Below are 27384 nucleotides of genomic sequence, written 5' to 3' on the forward strand. Positions count from 1 at the left end.
GTTTGATGCTTGCACAGGCCCTACCCCTCCTCAATTTATCTCTCACCCCTCTTCCTGGTCCTCACCCTCCAGCCTTGCGCTCAAAGTGCGTTATCTTAACACCCGCTCACTCGTAAAACATCAGACGGAAATCTTCCATTTCCTAGACACCGATAACCCCGACATATTGTTTCTAACTGAAACTTGGCTGCACGATGGATCTTCCCCCGACATTTTGGCTGCCATTCCACCTGGTTACTACATTCTTCAAACCAATAGGACTTCCGGTAAACCCGGAGGGGGTGTGGCAGCCATCATCAAGCTTTCCATCAGATTTTCCACCCTTACCGTATCATGTATTCCTCAGGTTGACTGCCTTGCACTCAGACTGGATTCCCCAGCATCACCCCTTACTTGTGTCTTAGTCTATCGCCCCCCTCAGTCCATGCCTGACTTTCCATCTATGTTCGGAGATCTTTTATCCCAGATAGTCATCAATAACTCTAAAATCCTAGTCCTCGGAGACTTCAACTACTGGCCCCAGGATGAGAAGGAAAGTGCCTGTTCGTTGGCTTTCTCCGACTTGCTGCGCAGCTTGAACTGCTGCCAACATATAAATACCGCCACGCATACCAAAGGCCATTCACTGGATCAGGTCTGGACCTCTAATTTAGTGATCTCGGCCCCCCTTATATTGCCATGTGCTTGGTCCGATCACTTCCTCATTTCCTTCTCCCTTAAAACTTCCACCTGTCCCGGCAGGCCCCTCGATACTAATCTCTTCGCCCGAAACTGGAATAAGGCCGACATTAGCCAATTCATCAACCTACTCAGTACCTCCATTCCCCTGGAATCCTATTCATTAGACACACACGCCTCTAACCTAAGCCATTGGCTTGAGTCCGCCAGTGATGCGGTCGCCCCTTACAAACGGATCAAAACTAGACGTCTTCATGATGCTCAGAAATGGTTCTCTGAGGACCTTAAAGTTTTAAAGCTTGTTCTCAGACAAGCCAAGCGCCGGTGGCGCAAAAACTACGCCCCCGAAGCCAGGGTAGAGTTTGTATCCCTACTCAAAGGGTACAAATCCTCTATTGTATTAGCCAAAACCATGTACTTCTCTAACAAAATCGTGGAGTCAGCTAACAAATCTAAAAGCATCTTCTCGATTGTGGAGGAGCTATCCCATCCAGACAGAGTTTCCATCAAAACCCTCCCTTCCCAGAAGCTCTGCAACTCCCTCAATCATTTTTTTATCGAGAAGATTGCAAAAATCAAAAACATTATTTCGATGTTGCCCGTATCGGACTCCTTTGTGTTCCCAGACAACCCCCATGTTGACCCCCTTTATCCCCAGTCTCTCACTCAGATTCCCCTCATTACGGAGGCGGATTTCCCCGCCCTCCTTAGCAAAGTCACTTCAGGATCTCCCACTGACTGCTGCCCCCCCAAGCTCCTATGCAAGGTCTTCACTACGTGTCCCACTCCCCCCTTGGCATTGCTGAACAACTCCCTCACCTCCGGCCTAGTCCCTAGTATCTTTAAGATAGCGGAGGTAGTACCTATCTTAAAAAAACAGACAGCTGATCCTACGACCATGAGCAACTTCCGTTCCATCTCCCTTCTCTATTACCTTGGAAAGGTGCTTGAGACCCATGTCACCAACATCCTGAGCTCGTTTGTTGAGCAGTCTCACTTCCTCGACTCCCAACAGGCCGGCTTCAGGCCCGCCCACTCTACTGAGATGGTCATACTTTCTGTCATGGAAGAACTGCGTAGGGGAGCTGACCTTAACACCAGCCAAGCCCTGGTGCTTCTGGATCTGTCGGCCGCCTTTGACACGGTCGACCACACCATCTTGGTCGACCGTGCCAGGCAGGCTGGGATAGGGGGTACTGCTCTTGACTGGATCCGCTCGTTTCTTACCAACCGCCAACAAGCGGTCCGGCTATCCCAGTTCTCTGCGGACAGGGTTGGGCTGACCTGCGGCGTGCCTCAGGGATCCTCTCTGTCCCCACTCCTCTTTAACCTTTATCTCACCCCTCTGATCAGTTCTCTCCGAGATAAAAATGTCTCCGCATTTAATTATGCGGACGACATCCAGTTAGTCTTTAACATCGACTCCTCGGACCAGTCAGTCTCCAACTTTCAAGCCATTCTTGGCCACATCAGTAATTGGATGGGGGCAAACCACCTGAAACTCTACCCCGACAAGACCGAACTGGTTCTTGTAGGAGGCCCTTCCAACCCCTGGAACTCCAATTTCTGGCCCTCCAGCCTGGGCCGTCCTCCCCGCCCTACTGATTCGGCAAAAAGTCTCGGGGTTATCATCACCAAAGACGTTTCGATGAAGCCCCAGATAAATGCTACTGTCTCTTCTTTCTTTTTTTAACTCCGTAAAATTCGGAAAATTACGCGTTTTCTCACCACCGAAGCTCTTACCTTGGCCCTTCTGGCATTAGTCATCTCTAGAATTGACTACGCCAATTCTTTGTATGTTGGCATCCCTGACTACCAGCTCAAATGCTTGCAGCTTGTTCAGAACCAGGCGGCCCGCCTCATCTTCCATCAAGCGATGCACCACCATACCCGCCCCTTGCTAAAATCCTTGCACTGGCTCCCCATCTCTGAACGCTGCAAATTCAAGCTAGGATGCCTCATCTTTAAATCTCTTGCCGGCCTTGACCCCTCGTTCATTTCCTCTCTCATTCACCCATATGTTCCTTCCCGCAATCTGCGCTCGGCTCATTTGGCTCTTCTTATAGTCCCCAAAGTCAAGCGTAAGAAATGGGGCGGTCTAAGATTCTCGTTCCTAGCTCCCTCTCTCTGGAACTCCCTCCCCCTGGATATAAGACTGGCTTCTCCCTATACCCAGTTCAGATCCCTCCTCAAGACTCACTTTTTCCGCTCGGTGTACAACTAAACTAAATTTCCTTTTTTTTTTTTTTCTTTCAGTTTTCCCCTTCCCTCTTCACCTCTACTCCTGCCCTTTCCTTTGCCTCCCTCCCACTCCTCAGGCAGTTGCTTTCCGCCCCCTCCCTCAGCGCCAAGAAACTGTATAGTGTACGCCGCGCTTTATAAATGCTTTTCACATCACATCACATCACATCCTCTGCAGGACCTCCCCCTTGTCGTATACCTGAATACACCGACACCTGCTGTATACAGCAACATTCAAGCTGTCAGAAGCAGCACCGCTGCAGTAGTGTTCAGATGCAACACCTCTCACGGTGCACCTCAAACCTGCTCTGCAGGACCTCCCCCTTGTTGTATACCTGAATACACCGACACCTGCTGTATACAGCAACACTCAAGCTGTCAGAAGCAGCACCGCTGCAGTAGTGTTCAGATGCAATACCTCTCACGGTGCACCTCAAACCTCCTCTGCAGGACCTCCCCCTTGTCGTATACCTGAATACACCGACACCTGCTGTATACAGCAACACTCAAGCTGTCAGAAGCAGCACCGCTGCAGTAGTGTTCAGATGCAATACCTCTCACGGAGCACCTCAAACCTGCTCTGCAGGACCTCCCCCTTGTCGTATACCTGAATACACTGACACCTGCTGTATACAGTACATTCAAGCTGTCAGAAGCAGCACCGCTGCAGTAGTGTTCAGATGCAACACCTCTCATGGTGCACCTCAAAGCTGCTCCGCAGGACCTCCCCCTTGTCGTATACCTGAATACACCGACACCTGCTGTATACAGCAGCATTCAAGCTGTCAGAAGCAGCACCGCTGCAGTAGTGTTCAGATGCAACACCTCTCACGGTGCACCTCAAACCTGCTCTGCAGGACCTCCCCCTTGTCGTATACCTGGATACACCGACACCTGCTGTATACAGCAACATTCAAGCTGTCAGAAGCAGCACCGCTGCAGTAGTGTTCAGATGCAACACCTCTCATGGTGCACCTCAAACCTCCTCTGCAGGACCTCCCCCTTGTCGTATACCTGAATACACCGACACCTGCTGTATACAGCAGCATTCAAGCTGTCAGAAGCAGCACCGCTGCAGTAGTGTTCAGATGCAACACCTCTCACGGTGCACCTCAACCCTCCTCTGCAGGGCCTCCCCCTTATCGTATACCTGAATACACTGACACCTGCTGTATACAGCAGCATTCAAGCTGTCAGAAGCAGCACCGCTGCAGTAGTGTTCAGATGCAACACCTCTCACGATGCACCTCAAACCTCCTCTGCAGGACCTCCCCCTTGTCGTATACCTGGATTTCAGAATGCTGGAAGTGTCATAACTGTACATAACATGCACTGTAATGTCTGTAATCCCTGCACCTTTTCTTACCTTTCACACCAGCTCTCTGGCCCCTGAAAAATATGAAAACACTGTCATGGGATCATCCTGTTATACCTAAATTGAGAGGAAAGAGCCGCCCCTTTAAATAATATAATAACATTCCAAGCGCTCGGGAGCCGGGGAAATAAACTTAAGCCCTCGAGGACGGACCTTGTTATCTTGTTTGGTTTGTTGCCTGTTCACCTTTTGGTCCTGAGCAGAACTGAGGGCAGGGGGGTCTGGAGAGGGCACAGCCTGGGTAAGTTAGCCCCGGCTCACCCTCCCTTGTGACTGTCTTGGATAAAGGAGAGAAGCTAACCAGGTTTTTTCAGATGAAAATATGTGATATATATTGAATCACTACCGACATATATGTATCTTGGTATAGGGTTGTAAATGTGATGCATTGAAAATCTATACTCATTTATGTATAGTCATATAGTGGTAGGCGATGTAGCGGATGGGATATTTTCATAGAGCGATAATTTAAATATGATATAGAGGCATATAACCATTTTACCTCACCTCCACGCAGAGAAGTATACCGTATGGTTCGTTAGAGCATTTACCAGTCAAAATAGGATGTAAGTAGTAAAACTAATATAATAATCTGATGTGTGAAAGCCAGAAGAGGGCACAGCATCAATGATCCAGCTGTGGGATTGTGTCACTGGATTTCCAGGAAGGTTTGCCTTTCCCTAAACTTTGTCTTTAAAGGGGCCAGCTGGAGGGTGATGTCACAATAGGTCTCAAAACGCAACCAGACCTCATCAAATAAGAGAACATTATGAGATGCCTGTTGTTTATGACATTAATGCAAGGCTGGGTAGAAAGAACTGTTTTCCTTTGCTATAATGGATGGCCCCTTTCAGTGTCTTCATTCTTTTAGTCACCTAGCCTGCAGGTGCTGGTTGGGGGTCCACTGAGTGCAAGTATTAAAAGACGAGCATTACTGATACACAGCACACCCCTTTGGACTCCTAGTGTAGGCCCCCTTTGTAATGTAGGAGTTCTAACAATGGCTTCCAGAACCGACCTTTCCCTGCTCAGATCAGTTCTCCAGTTTCATTACACAACTCTGCTCATCCAGGGCCCTCTTGTACCATCCCTCAGGTCAGATGGTCGTGCGGTATATCACAGCACTCACCCAACACTCCATATACAACATGGCGCCTAGCACAAAGCCTCTGATGCGAGGCGCTGCTCCCAGCTCATTTTGCTATACCCATTGTTATATACGGGGGAGAGCTCACACTTTGCACCTGGTCCAAGGTTACACTCACCAGTAGAGATCCAGGTACATACATAGCAGAGCTCTCATTCCACCCACTAGATCCTATACAAAGTCATGGTATAGTAAAATCCCCTGCATTCCTTTCTGTGTGTAAGCACAGAGCTACAACCACTCGGACGGAGAGCAGGGGTAGCAAAACTCTTCATTTTGCATTTTGACTTATTTTAAGATTTGAGCCACCAGACTATCCGCTTATGGTTCTGTTTGGGAATACTGGCCAGCTGTTCTGTTTCTTCTACTTTCTAGAGAAATTCCATACCAGATGTGAAGAAAAGTGAAGATTTGTCTTTCAGAATCACTGAATTCAGGCACCAGAAGATGAACACGGGCTTTTAATACCCAACTAACAAGACAATATGCGTTGACAAGACAGAGATGTTACTCAAAAATGTTTACCTCTCTCATTTCAAAGCCATTTAATGAACCAGAATGATGAAAAACAATTCACTTGTTTAAAAAAACATCTATTTAATTCACCTTTCACTGAAGCTTAGAGGTTAAGATGAACTAAAATTACTAAATTATTAAATACAAAATCTGTTACATTTGTCTAAAGTCCATCAGTCATTTTATGTATTTCTGTACTTCTAAATCAATACAAACAGCTCCAACAATTTAGAGTTGAGGTTTGTTGATAACTCGGAAAAGAAATGTGTATCTGAAGCAATGCTGGCTGAAGGTATGGAGTCTAATGTTGGCCATGATGGCAACGAACGAGAACGAGAGGCAGAACGACTTGTCTTGTCCCAAAAGAGCAAAAAGACCTAAGGCCGAATATGCGACCATAGTGCACATGTCTGACCAGGCTTATCTCTCACTGAGCTTGCAGCCCAACCATGCAACAGTCATCATCCAATCCCCACAATGCCTGGCAGCTAGGACCGCGCTTTGCAAAGTATCTCGTGGTGCTATGCATTATGAAAGGTTGTAAGCTACAGGAACGCCATTAAATGGACGCGTTGATCACTGGTCCGTGTTTTCACATGCAGGTGTGCGACCATTGGCACAATCGGTCTGAGGGAAACGAAATCCTTCGACTGTGGCGGGATGGCAGGGCGCTACGTCACAGTCAATATTCCATCAGTGACTGAATATCTGACCCTTTGCGAGGTTCAGGTCTACGCGGAACCCAAGCCAGGTGAGTTCTCCATTGCATGGGTGAAGAGAGGAGGTTCCGCCTATGGGGCGGTGGAAATGAGGATCATATGTTGCAATACTCTAAGACTCAGGGAGTGTGGAAGACCCTGTTCTACTTCTGCCTCGTCCTCCTTCTCCCAGGTGAGAAGCCCTGCATCTCTTCCATTCCTCACTCTTTCTCCTGGCCTTCAAGCTCTTTCTTTCCAGACCACTTCAACTTCCCTTTACAGGTGCAAATGAGGCGAGAGTAGATAGTAAGTGTCCTTAACAATGCTGGGTGGATTCCATGAAAGTCTTTTTCAACTGAATTCTCAGGAATGATACAAACATTTGGAAATTAGATTGTTGGTTGGATGCCTAAAACTCAGCACATTCCTCCCTTCCACGCATCCATGCAGAACCTAAAAATACTTTTGTGCATAAACAAGTGGAAATATATTTGCCAGTCATTCCTGACAATCAAAACTCTGTCACTGTGGAAAAGATGTGTCCAACATGGGTTCAGGTGGGTTGGATCCGTGATAGACTTTCAAGGTAACCACTGGGTATGTAAATGATTGTGGAGAAGTGTGGCTCAATGATTGGAGTGGCAGACCCTGATGCAGAGGTCTAGCCCGGGACCAGGGTTCAATTCCCCGCCTCGGCGGGTCTTGGGCTCAAAAATTCCACGGACCTGATAATTCTCGCCTCGGTGTCATTCCAATCATGGAGTCCTGCTCTGCAACTCTGGGTAATAGCTTGCTTAATCTCCACAACGGCCCCCACAACGATAAGGATGCCTGGCCTCCACCTTGGGGGTGCCCAGGAGTGGACGCCTCACAGGGAAAGCCGGATGGGTTCCACAGCGGTATTCGTACAAGCGCCTTGAGACCCTTGCGGGTGAGTAGTGTGCTATACAAGTATCAATTTAATGAGCTGCATTGAGATATACTGTATGCAAATTAATCTTATGTCGATATCCATCCAACTTGGCTGTGCCACTGCTTCAGACCGACTGCCAACTTCGGCTAGTTGGGGAAGTGACATCACACAGCATTTGAACCAGTGCTTGATTTGAGCCGGTGATTTCCGGTGCTCGGCACCAGCACTTAATTGTCAAGACCGGCACACGGTGGTGCTGCTCATCTAATTTAGAGATGAGGAAAACCACGGTTTATACCTTCAATATACATTTAAATACTACTAATACCTATCTCCCCAGCCTTTCCTTTAGCTTCGGGACCCATAGTCTGAACTGTCGCACTTGCACTTCAGAGATGATTCGTAGTTGTTGGTTCCGTCATTGGCATCGATGACCAGGGCAATGGGTGGTGCAAGCTGCAGTGGCCTCCTAGTCAGGGCCCCAGCACCTATTATTTAACAAATTAATCTGTACTTTCACCACTGATGACATCACCGTGTTCCCCACTCATGGCCCTTCCTCAGCCTTTCCTTTGCTTCTGGGGGAAAGGTAAGGACTGAAAAAGACAGAAGGTACACAGAGATGTTAGTAACCTTTTTACAGTATGTTCCTGCCACTGCCTCTTGACCCTGGGTACCAGAAGGAAGGTGAGGTGCCGCAGCCCCTACCCACAATGACCACCCATGCCCTCATAGAGTGGATGGTTGAATGTCGTGACATTCTCTTCATCCACCTTCCAGGCTGAAACTTCTAATTTCATCCATCCTCATTTTCTAGGGACATCTAGGGAGGAATCAGAAGGATTGTTTTGAGCAATGATCTCTCCACCATCTCTTTTGCAGTCACCAATGTGGCTCGTGCAGGTGTGGCCTCACAGTCCAGCAGCTACTCACCACAAGCAAGCGCAAGCCGAGCCATTGATGGAATCCTGAGCAGTAACTTCTACCTGAATCAAGTCACCCACACAAACGGTAACTTCCCAGCCTGGTGGAGGGTGGACGTGCGGGCCACGTATCGCATTGCCTCCGTAGCCGTGACCAACAGAGCGGACGCTGTCCCTGAGAGGCTCGATGGCGCCGAAATCCACATCGGGAACTCCCTGGAGAAGAACGGCATCGTGAACCCCAGGTAGGCCATCCTTAGGACCTCACCCAGTGGACCCGCTTAAAGGTGAATGGCGCTAACGCTACGGTGGGACATCTCTCAGATTTACGAACCTCTAAGTCTTGACCCCTGTCTCAGGTTGCGGTGTTCTAGCTTCATACTCATATCACTCTCAGGGTCTGACCTCAGATTCGACATATAGGCTCCTTTATCTGCATGCAGAGGAACTGTTCGAAATCACGAGTTTGCAATTCCCTAATAGCGAATTTTAGTGATTCGTCATTAGGAAATCGCAGACAGCGATGTACTACAGTGTGTTTAACACTCACGCTGGGTCTGGTGACTTGTTGGAATAATGCATCCACTGTAGGAGCCTTTTTCTACTTCATGGTCACAGGTTCAGATCCTGGCACGTCCACTCAGCCTTTCATCCTTCTGAGGTTGATAAAATGAGTACTATTGAGTTGGGTAACAATAAACATCTGTTATTCAGTGCTAAGATACCCTTGAGTAAACATGCACTTTACAAATACACGTTATGTTATGTTAGTGATTCCCAGTGGGTCTCAATTGACTTACCTCATTAATATTCATGAGGTAGGTTGCAATTAGCGACGCTTTGGGAATCGCGAAAAACAGTGATGGTGGCCTGCTGGGGACAGCAGACCACTATGTCTGTGCTTGCTTTTAAATAAAGAATCATTTTTTATGCAGCAGATTTTCCTTAAAGGAAAAAGGGATTTGTTTAAAAAAGAAAAATGAAAACTTTTCTTTAAATTTTTTAATAGCGGGTAGTAGTCCGTGGAAGACCACTGCTGCCTCTTAAAAAAAAAATTGGAATCATTTAACTAATTTTCCTAGTCAGTAATAGGTTACCGAATCCCAAAATAGGGTTGGTACATGTAAAAGGCTTTTTTGCGGTTGCCAACGGTTTGCAACCTCAAAAACCCTACGCTGGCCCACAGTATCTGGCTTCCAATCTCTGGGTTTACTTTTCTCCACACTTAGCCCCCTTATCAGGGGATGGTTAATACCTCCATACCTGTGAACTCTCAGGACCTGACCCTATTCTGGTCGGTTCTCTTGGGACCTGTCACCTCTGGGGTCTGATCTCAGTCGCAGGATGTGTTGTGCTGTCTCCATTCATGTGGTCTTTCAAGGTCTGGCTCAGAGCACCAGGATTTATCGGCTCTGTTACACATTTACTGTGGTCTGGCCAGTCTCAGAGTTTGCTTTGCTACCTCCATACCTTTTCACTCTCTGGGTCTGAGCCCACCCTCAAGGCCGCAGGCTCATGATGGGCTTGTCTATTTCCGTATCCCTGTATTTTCTGTGGTGTGCACATGTGGAGAGCTCTCAAGGCCTGAGGTTTTAAAGACTAAAAGGAAACACTCTGACATGGTTGTATTCATCTTATTGTCTTACCTACCATAGAGGCGATTTGCACACTCAGCACCCTGCATTCCTCCTCACAGGTGCACCACTATTGTCACACTCGGCGCAGGAGTGACGCAATCCTTCAGCTGCGGTGGCATGTCTGGTCGCTATGTGACGGTCAGCATTCCTGGACGCGCGGAGTATCTGTCCCTTGGTGAGGTGCAGGTCTTCGCTCTTCCACCAGACGGTGAGTTTCAGGCATTAATCAACTGCAGGGGGTAGGCGTCTATAAGTGGCAAGTGTATCTTTAAATACCACGAGAATGGTCAGTACTTGGAGGAGGAAGGGAGGTGGCGAGGTATCTAAGAGTGGCACCGGATTGGTCCGTGCGTAGAGATGGGAGGTCAGTGGCAGCATATCTTTGAGTGGCACCCGAAGGGTCAGTGCGTAGAGATGGGAGGTCAGTGGCAGCGTGTCTTTGAGTGGCACCGGAAGGGTCAGTGCGTAGAGATGGGAGGTCAGTGGCAGCGTACCTTTGAGTGGCACCGGTAGGGTCAGTGCATAGAGATGGGAGGTCAGTGGCAGCGTATCTTTGAGTGGCACCGGAAGGGTCAGTACTTGGAGGCGGGAGGTAGGTGGCAGCGTATCTTTGAGTGCCACATGAATGGTCAGTACTAGGAGGCGGGAGGAAAGTGGCAGCGTACTTTGAGTGGCACCGGAAGGGTCAGTGCGTAGAGATGGGAGGTCAGTGGCAGCGTATTTTTGAGTGGCACCGAAAGGGTCAGTGCGTAGAGATGGGAGGTCAATGGCAGCGTATCTTTGAGTGGCACCAGAAGGGTCAGTGCGTAGAGATGGGAGGTCAGTGGCAGCGTATCTTTAAGTGGCACCGGAAGGGTCAGTGCGTAGAGATGGGAGCTCAGTGGCAGCGTATCTTTGAGTGGCACCGGAAGGGTCAGTGCGTAGAGATGGGAGGTCAGTGGCAGCGTATCTTTGAGTGGCACCGGAAGGGTCAGTGCGTAGAGATGGGAGGTCAGTGGCAGTGTATCTTTGAGTAGCACCTGAAGGGTCAGTGCGTAGAGATGGGAGGTCAGTGGCAGCGTATCTTTGAGTGGCACCGGAAGGGTCAGTGCGTAGAGATGGGAGGTCAGTGGCAGCGTACCTTTGAGTGGCACCGGAAGGGTCAGTGCATAGAGATGGGAGGTCAGTGGCAGCGTATCTTTGAGTGGCACCGGAAGGGTCAGTGCGTAGAGATGGGAGGTCAGTGGCAGCGTATCTTTGAGTGCCACATGAATGGTCAGTGCGTAGAGATGGGAGGTCAGTGGCAGTGTATCTTTGAGTGGCACAGGAAGGGTCAGTTGTTGGAGGTGGGAGGTAGGTGGCAGCGTATCCTTGAGCGGCACAGGAAGGGTCAGTACTTGGAGACGATGGGTAGGTGGCAGTCTACCTATAACTGGCACAGGAAGGGTCAGTACTTGAGGTTGGAGGTAAGTAGCAGTCTATCTTTAAGTGGCGCATGAAGGGTCAGCACTTGGAGGCGAGAGGTAGGTGGCAGTGTATCTTTGAGTGTTATGGGAAGGGTCATTACTAGGAGGTGGGAGGTAGGGGGCGGGGTATCTATCAGCATGCCTTTACAACAAAAAAGTAAGAATGTCACTGGTAAGTATAAAGTTTATGATATTTATATATTGGGCATTTTTTTATGTTTAGGGTTGGGTGAGGGTATTGGGTGGCTAAGGAATTTTTAGGTTTTAGTGTGAGTATGGGTTACTTTGGTGACAACGGTATTTTTAGAATTTTGGGTGGGTAAGAGTATTTGGGAGACCTGGGTATTATAGGGTTTAGGGTGGGTAAGGGTATTTGGGTGGCAAGGGGATTTTAGGGTTTAGAGTGGGTAGGTGTATTTGGGTAGCAAGGGTATATTTAGAGTTTGGGTGGGTTGGAGTATTTGGTTGTCAAGGGTTTTGTTAGCGTTTATGGTGGGTAGTGGTATTGGGTGGCAAAGGTATTTTTTGGGTTTAGGATGGGTAAGGTTCTTTGGGTGGCAAGTGGAATTTTAGGGTGGGTAATGGGATTTGGGTAGCAAGAGTGTTTTAGGTTTGGGATGGGTAGGGATATTTGGGTGGCTAGGGAATTTTTAGGGTGGGTAAGGGTATTTAGGTGGCAAGGGAATTTTTAGGGTTTATATATATATATATATATTTATATATATATATATATATGTATATATATACATATATATATTAAATATATATATATATATATATGTTACCTACTGGCGGTCGCCAGTAGGTAGATATAGTTAGGACCTATTTTCCATAGGAAATCCGCAACATTCTATTTGCAATAACTTTGGATGCCGATTGATGAATCTTCGCGAAATTTTCTAAACTTTTGGCCAGCTCCGGTCCGCTCCTTTCCTGAAAGTTTCACGGTGATTCGTCAAGCGGGGGCCGAGAAAAAAGGGGGGTCCCAAAACTCGTTTTCCCCATGCATTTTCCCATAGGACCTTTAGCCGCAGCTACAGCCCGAACTGCTGAACGGAATTACACCAAATTTGGCAAAGAGGTAGTCCTCAGTTCAGACTCGTGCCTTTTACTTAAATGGTGTAAAGTAGTTCCTGAGAAAATGAGAGTTAAAAGTACATATATATCTGTGGCCTCGGAGGATCCGCACACCCTCCCGATCAGGAGCTGAATTTTAATTGGCTGCCAACACACTGAATCAGCAAGTCTTGGCAGCCATCTTGTGCCTCGGTAGAACTGAGGCACAAGAATGCCCCAAAAAAACGACGCAAAACGCGAAAAGGGGGGCATGGTAGAAACACCCTGACCCCCTAGGCCTGCTCAGGGGGTCCCACAAGGGCCCCCAAGGCTCCAAAAAATATATATATTTTTTTTACGGGATGATGCGCACACAGTGAGTGATGAAAGGTTATACTAGTGTATGATGAGGTGTATCTGATTGTCACGTGGCTGATGTCATCAGTGATGTCATCAGTGATGTCATTTGAGATGTCATCAGTGATGTCACTGACCATGTCATGAATGATGTAAGATGTGACATCATCAGCAGTGGATTGCGGGCACGCGAGATGTTGTTAATACAACTAACTATATCGGAGTAATTTCAATGGTTTTGTCCGAGTGAAATGTCCAGCTAACTATAACACCCCTAAAACCTATTGTTTTTTCAGTGAATTTCTAAGGTTTTTTAAATGCGAATTCCTAACTATATCAGGCCTGAAACCTATGGTTTTTTCAGTGAATTTCAAAAGTTTTTTAAATGCTAATTCCTAACTATATCAGGCATGAAACCTATGGTTTTTTCAGTGAATATATATATATATTATATATTATATATATTATCTACTGGCGGTCGCCAGTAGATAGTTATAGTTAGGACCGTGTTTCCATAGGAAATCTGCAACATTCTATTTGGAATAACTTTGGCGCCGATTGACCAATCCTCGCGAAAGTTTCAAAATAGGTGGGGCGCTCCGCTCCGTTCCTTCCCTGAAAGTCTCGGGGGGATTCGTCAAGCGGGGGCTGAGAAAAAGGGGGGGTCTCAAAACACGTTTTCCCCATGCATTTTTCCATAGGACCTTTAGTCCAAGCTACAGCCCGAACGGCTGAACAGAATTACTTGAAATTTGGCAGAGAGGTAGTCCTCAGGTCAGGGATGTGCCTTTTGCAGGTCTGGTGTAAATCTGTTCAGTATTTCCTGAGAAAATAGCATTTAAATCAATATATATATCTATAAGCGCGCTCCGAGCGCGTACGGTAAGCTTACCGTACGCGCACGCTGCCGTGCGCGAGCGCGATTCTGATTGGTTGTTAGATCTTAGTAAACATTCGAATCGGTCAAAACCAGGAAGTGTCGGCCGCCATTTTGTCTCTCGCAGTCTGAGGGGGTGAAAAACAAAGGTGGAGAACTTGAAAAGGGGGCATGGTGGACAGTTCCTGACCCCCTAGCCTTTGTCAGGGGGTCCCAGAAGGACCCCCAAGGGCCAAAATGTCCTTTAATGTTTTTGCGAAAAATCGCGGAGTAAGCGTAGCGTGCGCTTACGGTCGAAACTGATAAATTCCGCGAACTGCGTAACGTGGGCGCGCAGTGCGCGAAGCGCACCGTGCGCCCACAGCGCGCGCACGGTGCTCAAAGCGCACCATGCGCGTACTGTACGCGCACGGTGAAAAACCTTAAAAATTTTTTTTTTAAAATACATAACTTAGCATTTAAAAAACCGTACAAATTCACTTAAACAACCATAGGTTTCACACACGTTATAGTTAGGAATTAGCATTTAAAAAGCCTTGCAAATTCACTTAAAAAACCATAGGTTTCACACATGTTATAGTTAGCTGGACATTTCACTAGTGAAAAACCATTGAAATTCCCCAGTTATAGTTAGTGCAGGCAACTATAACTCACGCGACCGCAATCCTCTGCTGATGACGTCAGATATTACATCACTGATGACATATGTGTCTTTCTGAAAAATAAATATTTGTAATATATGTATAGCTAAAAATGAATGGAAGAAGACATGGGTAAATAAGTGTCTAAATGCAGTGATGTAATATCTGACGTCATCAGCAGAGGATTGCGGTCGCGTGAGTTATAGTTGCCTGCACTAACTATAACGGGGGAATTTCAATGGTTTTTCACGAGTGTAATGTCCAGCTAACTATAACATGTGTGAAACCTATGTTTTTTTAAGTGAATATATATATATATATATGAAAATTCTCCTCCCATTTAAGTATATATATATAGATGTACCTCTTTTCTTCAAAGCCAATGCATGCGTACATCTGAACGGCATGGGTGCCATCCTCAGCCGGTTTACAATCACTGTAGAATATCGCCAACATCCTTCTAAAACTATTTTGCAAGACATGGCACTCCTGACAGTTTAGAAAATAATCATTGTATTTTGGTGTGCGACAAACGATCTACGTGTTTTGGTTGCGCGGCAAACTTGTTCAAGATACAGTGCCATATTGGATTCATTTTCATTTTATACATCTGACCCAAGTGCATAAACATAAATAATGGACAATCAATGTTTCTCTTCAATTTCACAAATGCTTAGTGTGGCAGCCATATTAGAGTGGTTAAATTCATCCAAAATTAAATTTATATACATTTCAAATTAAGTTCAATATAACTGAATGACCATTCCAATTAGAGTCAGAGCATATAGTTCATTTTAAAATTAACAGATTTTTTTTTTTTCCCCAAAGTTTTATATAGCGCAAACTTGACCCGGTATTGGGTATATGATGGTATATGTTTTAACATGTATTTCATTATACATCCATGTAGGAAAGCAGGATCAGCCTCATTGTTACCCCCACTTTTTGCCTGATGCTACCTGCTTTCTCCCTAAAATTGTTGTGTTCAGTACTTAGGTACATCCCAGATTGGATACTGGGTGTGAGAAGTTGGCCTGGTATATGCTGTCCACTAATTATAGTGGGCACCCTGTACCAGTCCAAACAACCCCTTATTGGTTATAGGTTAAAGACAACCTTTATTGAAAGCTATCCTAGTGGAACATATGGAGAGCAGCCTTCAGGCTAAGTCTTGAAGGAATGTAAAGCAGCTTGTTTTACCAGTCTATAATCTCTTGAATGGCTAAATGAAAGACAATCACACCAGGTATATATATAAAATATATGTATTTATTTCTAAACACACCCTCCTAGTCTCTTTATGAGGCTAGAGGTCAAAACACATGAGTTACACTTCAAATATGACAGTATAATAGCAGAAATACATGTCAGGCCCTAGGGGCGAGCCAAACCATATACTAAAATAGTTGTATAAGAACCACAACTTAACTAGACACAAGGCCTAGAGCCTGTAGAATCTCTGGGACCCCAAGGAACCACCCAAGGTAGTGACACAGGGGACCCACGGGGGCTGTGTGCAGTGTGTGAACACAGCCGCGAGCTCCTGTTAGCTTCTATGGGGAAAGTCGCGGTTAGATTTTTAAAGATTAGGGACACTTAGAAATGAGTTAGGAAGTTCTAGGGTCAACACCCACAGGAGCACTGGAGTACTTGAGTTACTTCACCCAGGGAAGCCAGGTGCATAGGTGTCAATTGGTGTCGGGTCGCATCGTCGATTTCAAGTGGAGCTGGCAAAGAAGTGCTGCTGCCGGGAAGATGCGAAGTGTCCGAAGAGATCCAAGCCTGCATTGAAGATGAGAAGAACCTGAAAGCAGAGTGGACAGAGTCTGGGTCACTTGCCAGTGACCAGGAAGGCTCTAGGCGGATGCCCACCGATGTCGGGTGATTTTGGGTGAGGAAGGTGAAGCTTGACTCTTCAGCCATGAGGACCAGGAGGTGTCGAGGATGACCAGGAGCTGGATTCGAGCTGCCCACGAAGGATGTCGAGTGCTCTAGCGTCGGTGCCCGGATTGTATACAACATGCCTTGGCAACAGTAACCCATGCAGAAAGGAGAAAGATGCTTCGGTGCAGACTAGCAAGGTCTGAGGGACTCACCACTTGGTTGGGAGTCAGGGCACGTCTGGAGCAACCAGGGAATCCCAAAGAAAATCATAGTTACTCCCTCAGGGACCCACCAGTCAATGGACCAGGGATCGCAAAGGGATTTTGAGAGGAAAGACAAAATGGCGGCCCACAGGTCACTCGGGGTGACTAGCCCGACAATATTCAGTGGATTCTCTGCTCGAGGTGGGGGCTACAAGTAACCCCAAGCACAACTTCAAGAGACGTCGAAAAGTCAATGCACTTGCAAAAGTGCACGGTGACCAGGAGTTCCGGTTCCACGCTACTCACAAGGGCTGCGGACTCGGGTTGGCCTCTGAGATGTCTGGAAATCCTCTTCCTGGGCTGCAAATACTTCGGAGTCTGGCAGGAGCTTTGGAGATGCAGGCTGGCAAAATGCTTTGTTGGTGCCTGCCAAGCAGGGGAGTCACTCCTTGACCCTAAGGGAGATTTCTTCAGTCCTCTAGTCTTTAGTAGAGCGTCTAAGGTCCAGGATTCAGCTTCAGAGTTTCGTCCAGGGATATCTAAAGTTCTGGTTACAGAGGTTCATTAGTTATACCTAAGGAAGGGGTTGGACTAGATCTAGGGACCCACCTATGGGTCGTTTAGAAAGAGGGGTGACTACACTCATTTCCTTTGTCCAGTTTCGCGCCAGAGCAGGGGCTGGAAGCCCCTGAGCCGGTTTAAGCTGGACTATGCACAGGGACACCGAATATGCCCCCAGTGCAGGACTTCAAAGCACTCAGAGAGTGATCCCATCCAGCCCCAATACACATAAGCCTGTCTGTGAAGTGGTTACACCTCCCTGTGACAGGAAACCTATTGTCCAGGCCTCCCCTGCCGGAGTTTCGGTCAGCAGCAGGAGGCCAGACCCGTGTCTGTGGCTGCAGCATCCATTTTGTGATGCCAGGGCTCTGTTAAGTTTCTACCGGGTACACCAGTAATGCCATGTCTCTCCCTCTAGAAGGGTGGGATCATATCCTCACATCAAGAACAGATATGGGGGTATGATTCCAAGGTGTTTGACATCAAACACAACATGTTTCCGTGCAGCCAGTACAAAGTTAGCATTAACCGTTTAAGATATAATGCACCTAAGAGTATATGGTCAGGCTGCACCACTGATAACCCCGGAGAAGGGATTTCGAAGGCTGCAGAGGTGCTCAGCTCATGCCTGGGCACCATCTCACATACAACCAAGCACCCTGCCTTCAGGATTGATAAGGCCTGACACAGGGGTGACTGATAGGTTACTATGTGCAGTGATAGGTGAGGTATAGTGAACCTCTACCTCAGTGAAGGGTGCATGCACCACCTTACCCAGTCTGCAGTAGCAGACCTGTGGTGTCATTTTGGAGGGCTTTCCAGGGGTGGCATAATACATGCTTCAGCCCCTGGTAGGCCTCTGGGGTACCTATGACCTGGGTACATAGTATAGCATATATGAGGGACTCACAAGGGTACCTAAGAATCCAATCTGTGGTGTACCTAAAGTACATGGAATCAATTTAGAGAGGAAGCAGCTAGGCTGGGGCCCTGAATAGCAGGGTCCCAGCCAGACTAAAGTAAAAAAACTGTGAAACACCAGCAAAAAGTGGGGGTAAACATGTGAAGCAGATCCTACTCTCCTACACAACCCCCTCAAACGCAGGGACATTAAACTAACCTTGACCAGTTGAGTCTTCATGTTCTAAGTGGAAATATCTGGAGAGTCCATCTGCATTGACATGGTTACTCCCAGGTCTATGTTCCACTGTATAGTCTATCCCCTAAAGGGAAATGGACCACCCGAGAAGTTTGGGGTTCTCACCCTTCATCTGTTTTACCCATAAAAGGGGCTTATGGTCGGTCTGAACAATGAAGTGAATACCAAACAAGTATGGCCTTAACTTCTTCAGAGCCCAAACCACAGCAAAGGCCTCCCTCTCAATGGCTAACCAACGTTTCTCTCTGGGGGTCAACCTTCTGCTTATGAAAGCTATTGGTTGATCCTGACCTTCATCATTCAACTGTGACAGTACAGCCCCTACCCCCAACTCAGATGCATCTGTATCGACAATGAACTTTCTGGAGTAGTCAGGACTTTGCAGAATGGGAGCAGTGCACATGGCCTATTTCAGGTCATCAAATGCCTTTTGACAGCTAACTGTCCACTGAACCTTTTTGGGCATTTTCTTAGAGGTTAAGTCATTCAGGGGTGTCACTATTGATCCATACCCCTTGACAAGTCCTCTATAGTACCCAGTCAGGCCTAAGAAGGCTCTCACCTGGCCTCCACCTACAAGGTGTCGCAGGTACACAACCTGACTCTGCCCTATCTGGCACTCAGTAGGCTTGATAGTTAGGCCTGCTTTTTGCAGGGCCTCCAAAACATTCCTTAGGTGGACCAGGTGATCCTCCCAGGTAGAGCTAAAGACAGCAATATCATCTAGATATGCTGCACTATAGTCTTCCAGGCCTGTAAGGACTTGATTCACCAACCTTTGGAAAGTGACAGGTGCATTCTTCAAACCAAAGGGCATTACCACAAATTGATAGTGCCCACTAGGGGTAGAAAATGCTGTCTTTGGCTTTGCATCATCAGCTAGTCTGATCTGCCAGTAGCCAGCTGTCAGGTCAAATGTGCTTAGAAACTTGGCTGAGGCCAAAGTATCTATTAGCTCATCAGCACTGGGGATGGGATGGGCATCAGTCCTAGTGACTGCATTGAGACCCCTGTAAGCCACACAAAACCTCATCTCTCTCTTGCCATCTTTGGTGTGAGGTTTAGGTACCGGGACTACTGGACTAGCCCAAGGACTATCTGAGGGTTCAATGACTCCCAAATCCAACATCTTTTGGACTTCTGTCCTTATACAGTCCCTGACATAGTCAGGTTGCCTGTAGATCTTATTCTTCACAGGCATACTGTCCCCAGTGTCCCCTTCATGAGTGCACCAGGTGGTCTGACTTGGAGTCAGAGAAAACTTATGTCTCTACTGACTGAGAAGCTTTCTGCAGTCAGCTTGCTGCTGGACAGTGAGGCTGCCTGCCAAGGCTACACCATCAACTGACCCATCATCAGGGTTCTAAGAAAGCAGGTCAGGGAGTGGGTCACTCTCTTCCTCCTGCCCTTCATCAGTAGCCATGAGCAAGCCCATGTCTACCATGTCAACATATGGTTTAAGTCTGTTGACATGAAGTACCCTGTGGGGACTCCTAGGGGTTCCAAGGTCTACCAAGTAGGTGACCTCCCCTTTTTGTTCAACAATTGTATGGGGCCACTCCATTTGTCCTGGAGGGCTGCTGGGGGCCACAGGCTCCAACACCCACACTTTCTGCTCTGGCTGGTAAAAAGTCAGCACAGCCTTTTGGTCATGCCAGGCCTTTTGCAATTCCTGGCTAGCCTCAAGGTTTTTAGTTGCCTTTTTCATGTACTCAGCCATCCTGGAGGGGAGACCAAGTACATAGGGAAGATGTGTGGCGCCGCAGCCAGGGTGACTGCCGCCGGAATCTGGGGATCACGGTTTGATCCCCGGCGCCAGATTAGCCCAGCACCATGTGACTCTGGGCAATAGCTTGCTTAATCTTCCCAATGACCCCCAGCACCTAGAGACCCTTTTGGGTGATTGTTCGTGCTTTACAAATGTGGATTATTATAGTCCGCTATGTCCTGTTTAGGGGGTTTGAGAGCTATCTCCCATCCCTCCTTCACCAGACACAAAGGACCCCTAACAGGATGGCTAAACAAAAGTTCAAAAGGGCTGTACCAACCCCCTTTTGTGACACCTCCCTGTAGGCAAACAAAAGGCAGGGTAAAAGGATGCCCCATCTCCGCCTAAGCTTCTCTGGGAGACCTTTGATCATGCCCTTTAAGGTTTTGTTTAATCTTTCACCTAAACTATTGTATTGTGGGTGATAGGGTGTGGTGAATTTGTAGTTCACTCCACACTCCTTCCACATTGCAGTTAAGTAACTAGACATGACATTTGCACCCCTGTCAGATAGTTCTAACTGTGGGCATTCTATAAGCACTTGTATGTATTCTGCCCTCTTTCACATATACCACTAGGTCTAAGAAGTTTACTCGTGTGCTGTCAATACAACTAATGAACGTTAGATTAAAAGTGTTGTCGTATAATCTTCCTATGAAATGATTAGCAGTGTCCATAGTGCCATCCCATATTATAAAAAGGCCATCTATGAACCTAGTCCATAGAATGATGTTGGTCTCCCATTCCTGTTGGAATTGCACCCTGAGCACCTGCTCCTTTAACCAGCCCATATGCAAATTCACATAGCTGGGGGCGAAGCAGGTGCCCATCGCAGTCCCTTGTACCTGCCTGTATGTTTCTGAACTGTACATGAAAAAATTGTTTTCAAGACAGATTCTGCCCATTTCTACTAACATAGCAGAATGTTGATGTAGTGAGATAGACCTCTTATTGAGGTAGTGCCTCATAGCCCTCAATCCATCTGCATGGTGTATACTTGTGTACAAGGATGACACATCCAATGTAATTAAAAGGAATGTGTCTTTCCATATTATGCTTTCTATTCTCTGAGCAAAGTCCCTTGTATCCTGGATGTATGCTGGCAACTCCCTCACCAATTCTTGTAAAAAGAAGTCTAGGAATCTGGATGTTGGTTCTAACAGTCTGCCTATTGCAGAAATGATTGGTCTTACGGGGGGAGGGGTCACTAGATCTTTGTGTCCCTTAGGTATTAGATATAGTATTGGTGTCACCGGGTTATCAACTCTGAGAAAGAGGTATTCATCTTTGGATATCATTCCCAGACCTTGCCACCTAGCTAAATCTTTATGCAATTTGTTTTTTGTTTAAAGAAGATTACTGTTAGGTACTTTCTGATAACAAATACTATCTCTTAGTTGGAGCATTGCTTGGTCATTGTACATTTCTAGTGGCCACATTCCCCCTTTATCGGACTGACGCACCGCTATATCCTTGCGATTTTTTATTTTCTGTACCAGTATCACAAATTTCCTGTCCTCCTGCCATTGCCACACAAAAAATCTTCGCTCGATTCAATTGATAAGACCTGTAAATCTCTCACAACCAAATCAACAAATGCACCTAATGAATCCTTAGATGTCATTGGTACAAAGGTGGATCTTGGTTTGAATGGAGTTCTTATGCTGTTGTAGATATCCAATCCCGTAGTGTTAACAGTCTCTTTTGCAGACTCAGGTTGTGCTATACCCTCACCCTCCGTCTCTAATAAGTGTAGTTCATGTAATAACATCAAATCCCCAGCTTTGAGGGAAGCACTTTCTGCTTTCTCTGGTTTCTCTGTTTCTTTTGCTGGCACACGTACAGATTGAGTATGAAAGAATTTCGTTAGTCAAATTTATAGAAGTCTATGCGTGTCTGTGCATAGTTAAATTTTGTCCTGGTGCAAAATGATAGCCCTGCTGATAATGTATTCTCCTCATCTTCTGAGAGCGGTAAGCCAGATAGATTAATCACCGCTGCTTGGTCACGTTCTACTTCCTTTGATTTGTGTCCTTGGTTTTTGCGCCTGAGCGTAACTCCATACCCTCCCCTTCGTTTTTTGCGTTTCCTATGCGCTTTTTTCCTCTCCAATGGGGTATTTCTGTTGCACAGTCCGGTCTAAGCGGAAAAACGCAATTCATCCACAGCAGAAGGGGGATTTTGGGAGTCCATGTTTCTCCCTGCACCGTCCTCAGAATCCAATTCAGCCTCTAAACTCACATTGGAGCTTATTTCCGAACTGCATTCAGCCATACCATGCTGCTCCCTTGTTCTTCTGTTCTTTCCTATATTGCCCGATAGTCTTTGATGGTGCAAGTTTTTAAAATGGCGTGCGAAGGTGAATATTTGGCCTCTTCCATAGTCAAGGCGATCTCTGATGAATTTAGTAGCCTTTCTGTCCCTAATCGTTTGCTCATGTTTCTTCAGTTTTACCTCAATTTCCTTTTCAAATTTGACATATTTATCTGATTTGGACAGTTTTCGTATTTCTTTCTCAATTGTAGAGATTTCTATGAGATTTTTCTCTGTCTTTTATGGCATATTTCACTAGGATTTTCATCATGTTATTAAATTACTCTGAGCTATTGATTGCCCATTCCTGGAGCTTTCCGGGTCAGGATTTTCAAATGTTGGTCCTATTAATACACGTAAGCCTTGAGGTATTCTCACGACTGTTAAGTACCTTTCTTGATTCCCCACCACTTTATAAATATACCTATATTTACATATAAATATGGCTTTACACTTACCTGCAATAGTCTTACATTTTGTTGTAAAGTTATGTGTGGTCAATGAATGTACGTTCTTATGACGCATTCTTTTCCTCCGCAGGTAATCACAACGTGGTTGTTACAACGACCGCGTTGTGATTCCGCATACCATTACTCCGCAAGTCGGAACAATGACTTGCGGAGGGGGGGCTCTGGATGTTTGAATAGTATAATTTACTATTCCAACTCCAGTCTGTGCGGACAATAGGGAAGCTGTTGGATTTTAAATCCAACACCTTCCCCCCCTCCGCAAGTCGTTGTTCCTACTTGCGGAGTAATGGTATGCGGAATCACAACGCGGTCGTTGTAACGACCGCGTTGTGATTCCCTGCGGGGAAAAAGATTTGTGATAAACGTTGTTTACCGTGGTTAATGCATATGCCTGGTAAAATGTTGCATGGTAAAGACCAATGCGTGGTTAAGACAGCATTGTTAAGGCATGCGGGGTAATGTCATGCGTGGTTCTGACATACAACCCTCTGCCATCAATTTGACAGAATGTGTTTATCCATATAGATCTACCAGATGGTTACAAACTGCAGCTATAATATAGTATCACTTAAAATTGATGGTAAATAACATGTGCGCCTAAGTTTATATTCACATCAGTCTTCACGAGGCCTGCATGTGTTGACATAACATAAACATTTAAAAGCAAATTAGAATGAATGTGGATGAGACCTGAGTGTGGCCCCAAGAGGTGCGAGTTCCTCCTTGGTAAGGGATGAACATGATCAAAAGCGCTCCTCAAATGCATGAAAAGACAACAAAGAGAAATAGAAATGGCAACTAAGGCAGGACTAGAAAAAGGATCAAGTGTCACACCTCTATGAATAGGGGACCCCAGCTGAGTAATAGATACATATTCTTTTCATTACACAAATGTTTAAGATGACGGTAGAGGCTAGCAGTACATAAAAAAAAAAGCATCATATGGCGTTGATATGACATTCTCTAGAGCCGAAGAGGACACGCTGGAGTGCTGTAGCGTGGGGCACATTCCATAGTGGTCCTTTAGGTGTTGCTACTTGGTTAGGGGTTACCATACGACTTGTGTTAAATAATATTAAACTTAATACAATGTTGTTAGGTGATGGTGGAAAATGCATTGTTAGTAGTGGTAAATATGCATCTACCACTGGCAATAAGGTCATTAACACAGCCTAGGGCTCAGTAAATTATTCCAATGCTCAACCCTGGGTAGCTTGGCTGCGAGCAGGCAGCCTTAACGGTTCACCGATAGAATATGGATGACAAAAATATTGATGTTAAAAATGTCCCAAAAAAATATAGAATATATATATATATAAAATAAAATAATATATATTAAATACATTAAATATTAAAATTATTTTTAACAAAATAAATATATTAATTATACAGTTTTAACAAAATATAACAAATAGTCTTAATTAAAAAACTAAACAAACATAATTCATATATATATATATAGAAATTATTTAACATCCAATTATTAATTCATCAATTAAAAATAAATTACTTGCCACCCTTAACACCTATAAACACCACAACACACACCTAAAATTAATTACACAGTCACCATAATTAATTACCAATTAATTAATTAAAATGATTTAACAGACAATTATTAATTCAGCAATTCAAAATAAATTACTTCCAACCCTTAACCCTTATAAACACCACAAAACACACCTAGTGTTGTTGTTGTCCACACAATTACCATAATTAATACCAATTACTTAATTCAAATTAATTAACAACCAATTAATAATTAATTAATAAGTTACTTTACACATTTAACACTATAACATCTCAATTAAACAAATCTTAATAAATAAATAATAACTACATTAAATATAATTAAGTTACTTCCCACCCTCTTCCCCTATAAACCCACAACCCGATACAAAACTAAAAATGCAAAATTAAAATAAAAAATATTAATAACTAGAAAAAATTCAACACATATATTTAAAATACAAACAATTATAAAAAAAACATACAACACATGCATATAAAATAAATACTAAAATACATAAAATTAATAAACAAACAATATTTTTAACAACTATATTTTTACAAACAATTTTAAACACTTCTATATTTATAACATCGATATTACTTACCTAAAATCGATATTCTTGACCACGAGAATCTGTACATTGATATTTCTGCCCCACGATATTTGCAACTCAATATTTGTGCAAGTCGATATTTTTAAATCGATATTCTGTCTCTGCACCAGCCTTAACTTAGGAGACAGGTATGAAGAGCATTTAAGAACACCAATTCAGTAAATAATTAAGACACAACACACAATTAAAAAACAAACCATATAGGAAATATTTTTTTCTTTAAAATTACAAAAATCCAATTCAGGGAACCGTAGATATGAATTTTTCTAGATTTAACTATATACGGGCCGATTCCAATCCGTGCCGGAAACCGTACCAACCGCACCGCCTGGGACAGAATTCTGACCGGCGCGTACACGCGCCATACGAACTGCAAAGTATGATGCGATTCGTACAAGATACAAACGACTCACACCGAGTACATTCAGTCTGACTGAAACGTACGGAAAACATTGACTCGCTCGTAAACGGACCCGGAACCCTTACGACCAACACGGACCGGGATTAGTTCTGACCGACATGAACACGCGCCGTACGATGTGCGAAGTACGATGTAATGCGTGTGAAATGAAACCGACTTGCAGGGAGCGCAAGACGTAAAACAGATACGTACGGAACATAGGGAATAGCAATGAAAAGAGTCCGTCACGCCCAACGCGTACGCGAACGCTGCAACATAGCACAATGTGAGTGAGACTGACTCGTATCACCCCGCAATTGACGCTGTAAGTGTCCGTTCCGGTCAACTGAACGTCTCTGTCATGCTCAAAATAAATCAACAAAAAAAGACAGAAAAAGGCCAAACAAGCATTGCCCAAAGAAAAAAAAATCCATACCATGTTCCTTTGCAAATTCCACAGAGCTGCCAGCAGGGAACACAACACACTGCACTGACAGACACTCTCACACAATACTCAACCTTTACACCATTAGCACCTCACTAAAACCACACTCACAAACACCCAGCTGAATTCACACCCACTTGCCCTCACTTCCACCCTCACACACACACATCAATCTCCACCACCACCCATCACCATGCCCCCAAAGCAGAATCCAAAGTTCACAGATAGTGAGTTGGTCGATGAAATTCTCAGAGTAGAGCCACAGTTATTTGGCACATTGGTCCAACAGACCCCCCTGTCCCAGAAAACAAAGATGTGGAAAAGGATTGTGAACAAGGTGAATGCTCAAGCATCCTGCCTGAGCACAATGGACTACATCAGGAACAGGTGGTACGACATACGCAAGTGGGTCAAGAAGCTCATCGGCAAAGACCAGCGTACTGGTGGTGGCCCTCCTGCCAAACCTGTGTATTTCACTTCCTGGGAGGAGAAGGTGCAGGCCATCCTCCCACCGGTGGGCATCCATGGATTATCCGGTATACCAGAGCCTGGTGAGTACACAAACAACTAATCTAAATTGTGAGGCAATAGCAATCCACAATCACAGACATTAATGTCAGGGTGTCAGTGAAACCATTCACTGTTAGCAACCCACATCAACCTTAACATCAATATCCTGTGATGTGTACGCTAGTTAGATAAACACAATACCTGCAATGTCTCCGTAACATGTAACTATGTCAATACATGTACAAACTTACTGACAAATACAGCAAGGATTTGGCTCTAAACACCAGCGAACACTGTCAGCCATCTTGCTAGCACAGTTACACTCACTTCCAGGGAAGCAGAGTCCCAGGAAGGAAGGCTGGGTTTGCTGGGAAGGTGGGTGCAGCCAAAAGCATGATGGGAGTCGTAGTCACAGTCAACAGTCCTCTTCCCACATGGCCCTGGAATACCCCCATGCACCAAGCTCACCTCGCAGGGAGTTGAAAATTATTGTCAGGATGGCTGACACTGGCCTCTGGTGTGGGAAGCACAAGGCCCTGCTGGGAGTAGTGCTCAAACAAAAACCATGCACCACTGTCTGACACCATGAATGTGACGTTTGACTCACTGTCATAGAAGCATGGTTCATGATGGCCTATCTGGGCTGTGGGGGAGGAGGAGTGCTAGCTCTGACCACATCTACCAGCAGGCCCTGTCACACACACCCTTCCACCAACATCAAACACCACACCTGGGACCAAGCCCAACCTGAGACTCAAGGTAAATCTACTTCCAAGATGCCTGACACTGGGCCGTGGGGTGAGGAGCACCAATCCATGGTGGGATCTGTGTTCAAATTCAGATCGTAACTAACAACATACCTGCAATGTAACAGGAAAGCTCTCCATTCACAAATGTCACAAAACTTAGCACAAACTCACAGCAAGGCAATGGGATCAAAACACCAGTCACATGCAGCAGCCATCTTGTTTACACACATTCACTACCAGGAAAGCTGAGTCACAGAAAGGAAGTTTGGGTATGTTGGGAAGGTGGGTGTAG

General features: G+C 45.6%; 1 protein-coding gene across 1 annotated transcript in view; it reads left to right on the forward strand.

The window, feature by feature from the left end:
- The window catches only part of LOC146869700 (uncharacterized), a 664652-nt gene that overhangs the window by 183475 nt on the left and 453793 nt on the right, over positions 1 to 27384 (forward strand). The window contains exons 6-8 of the mRNA XM_085640198.1: positions 6560 to 6708; positions 8451 to 8736; positions 10188 to 10336. Of these exons, the coding sequence (XP_085496324.1) occupies positions 6560 to 6708; positions 8451 to 8736; positions 10188 to 10336 (584 nt within the window). The remainder of the gene's footprint in view (positions 1 to 6559; positions 6709 to 8450; positions 8737 to 10187; positions 10337 to 27384) is intronic.

This window comes from Triturus cristatus, chromosome 1_1, assembly GCF_964204655.1.
Source record: "Triturus cristatus chromosome 1_1, aTriCri1.1, whole genome shotgun sequence".
NCBI classification, from domain to species: domain Eukaryota; kingdom Metazoa; phylum Chordata; class Amphibia; order Caudata; family Salamandridae; genus Triturus; species Triturus cristatus.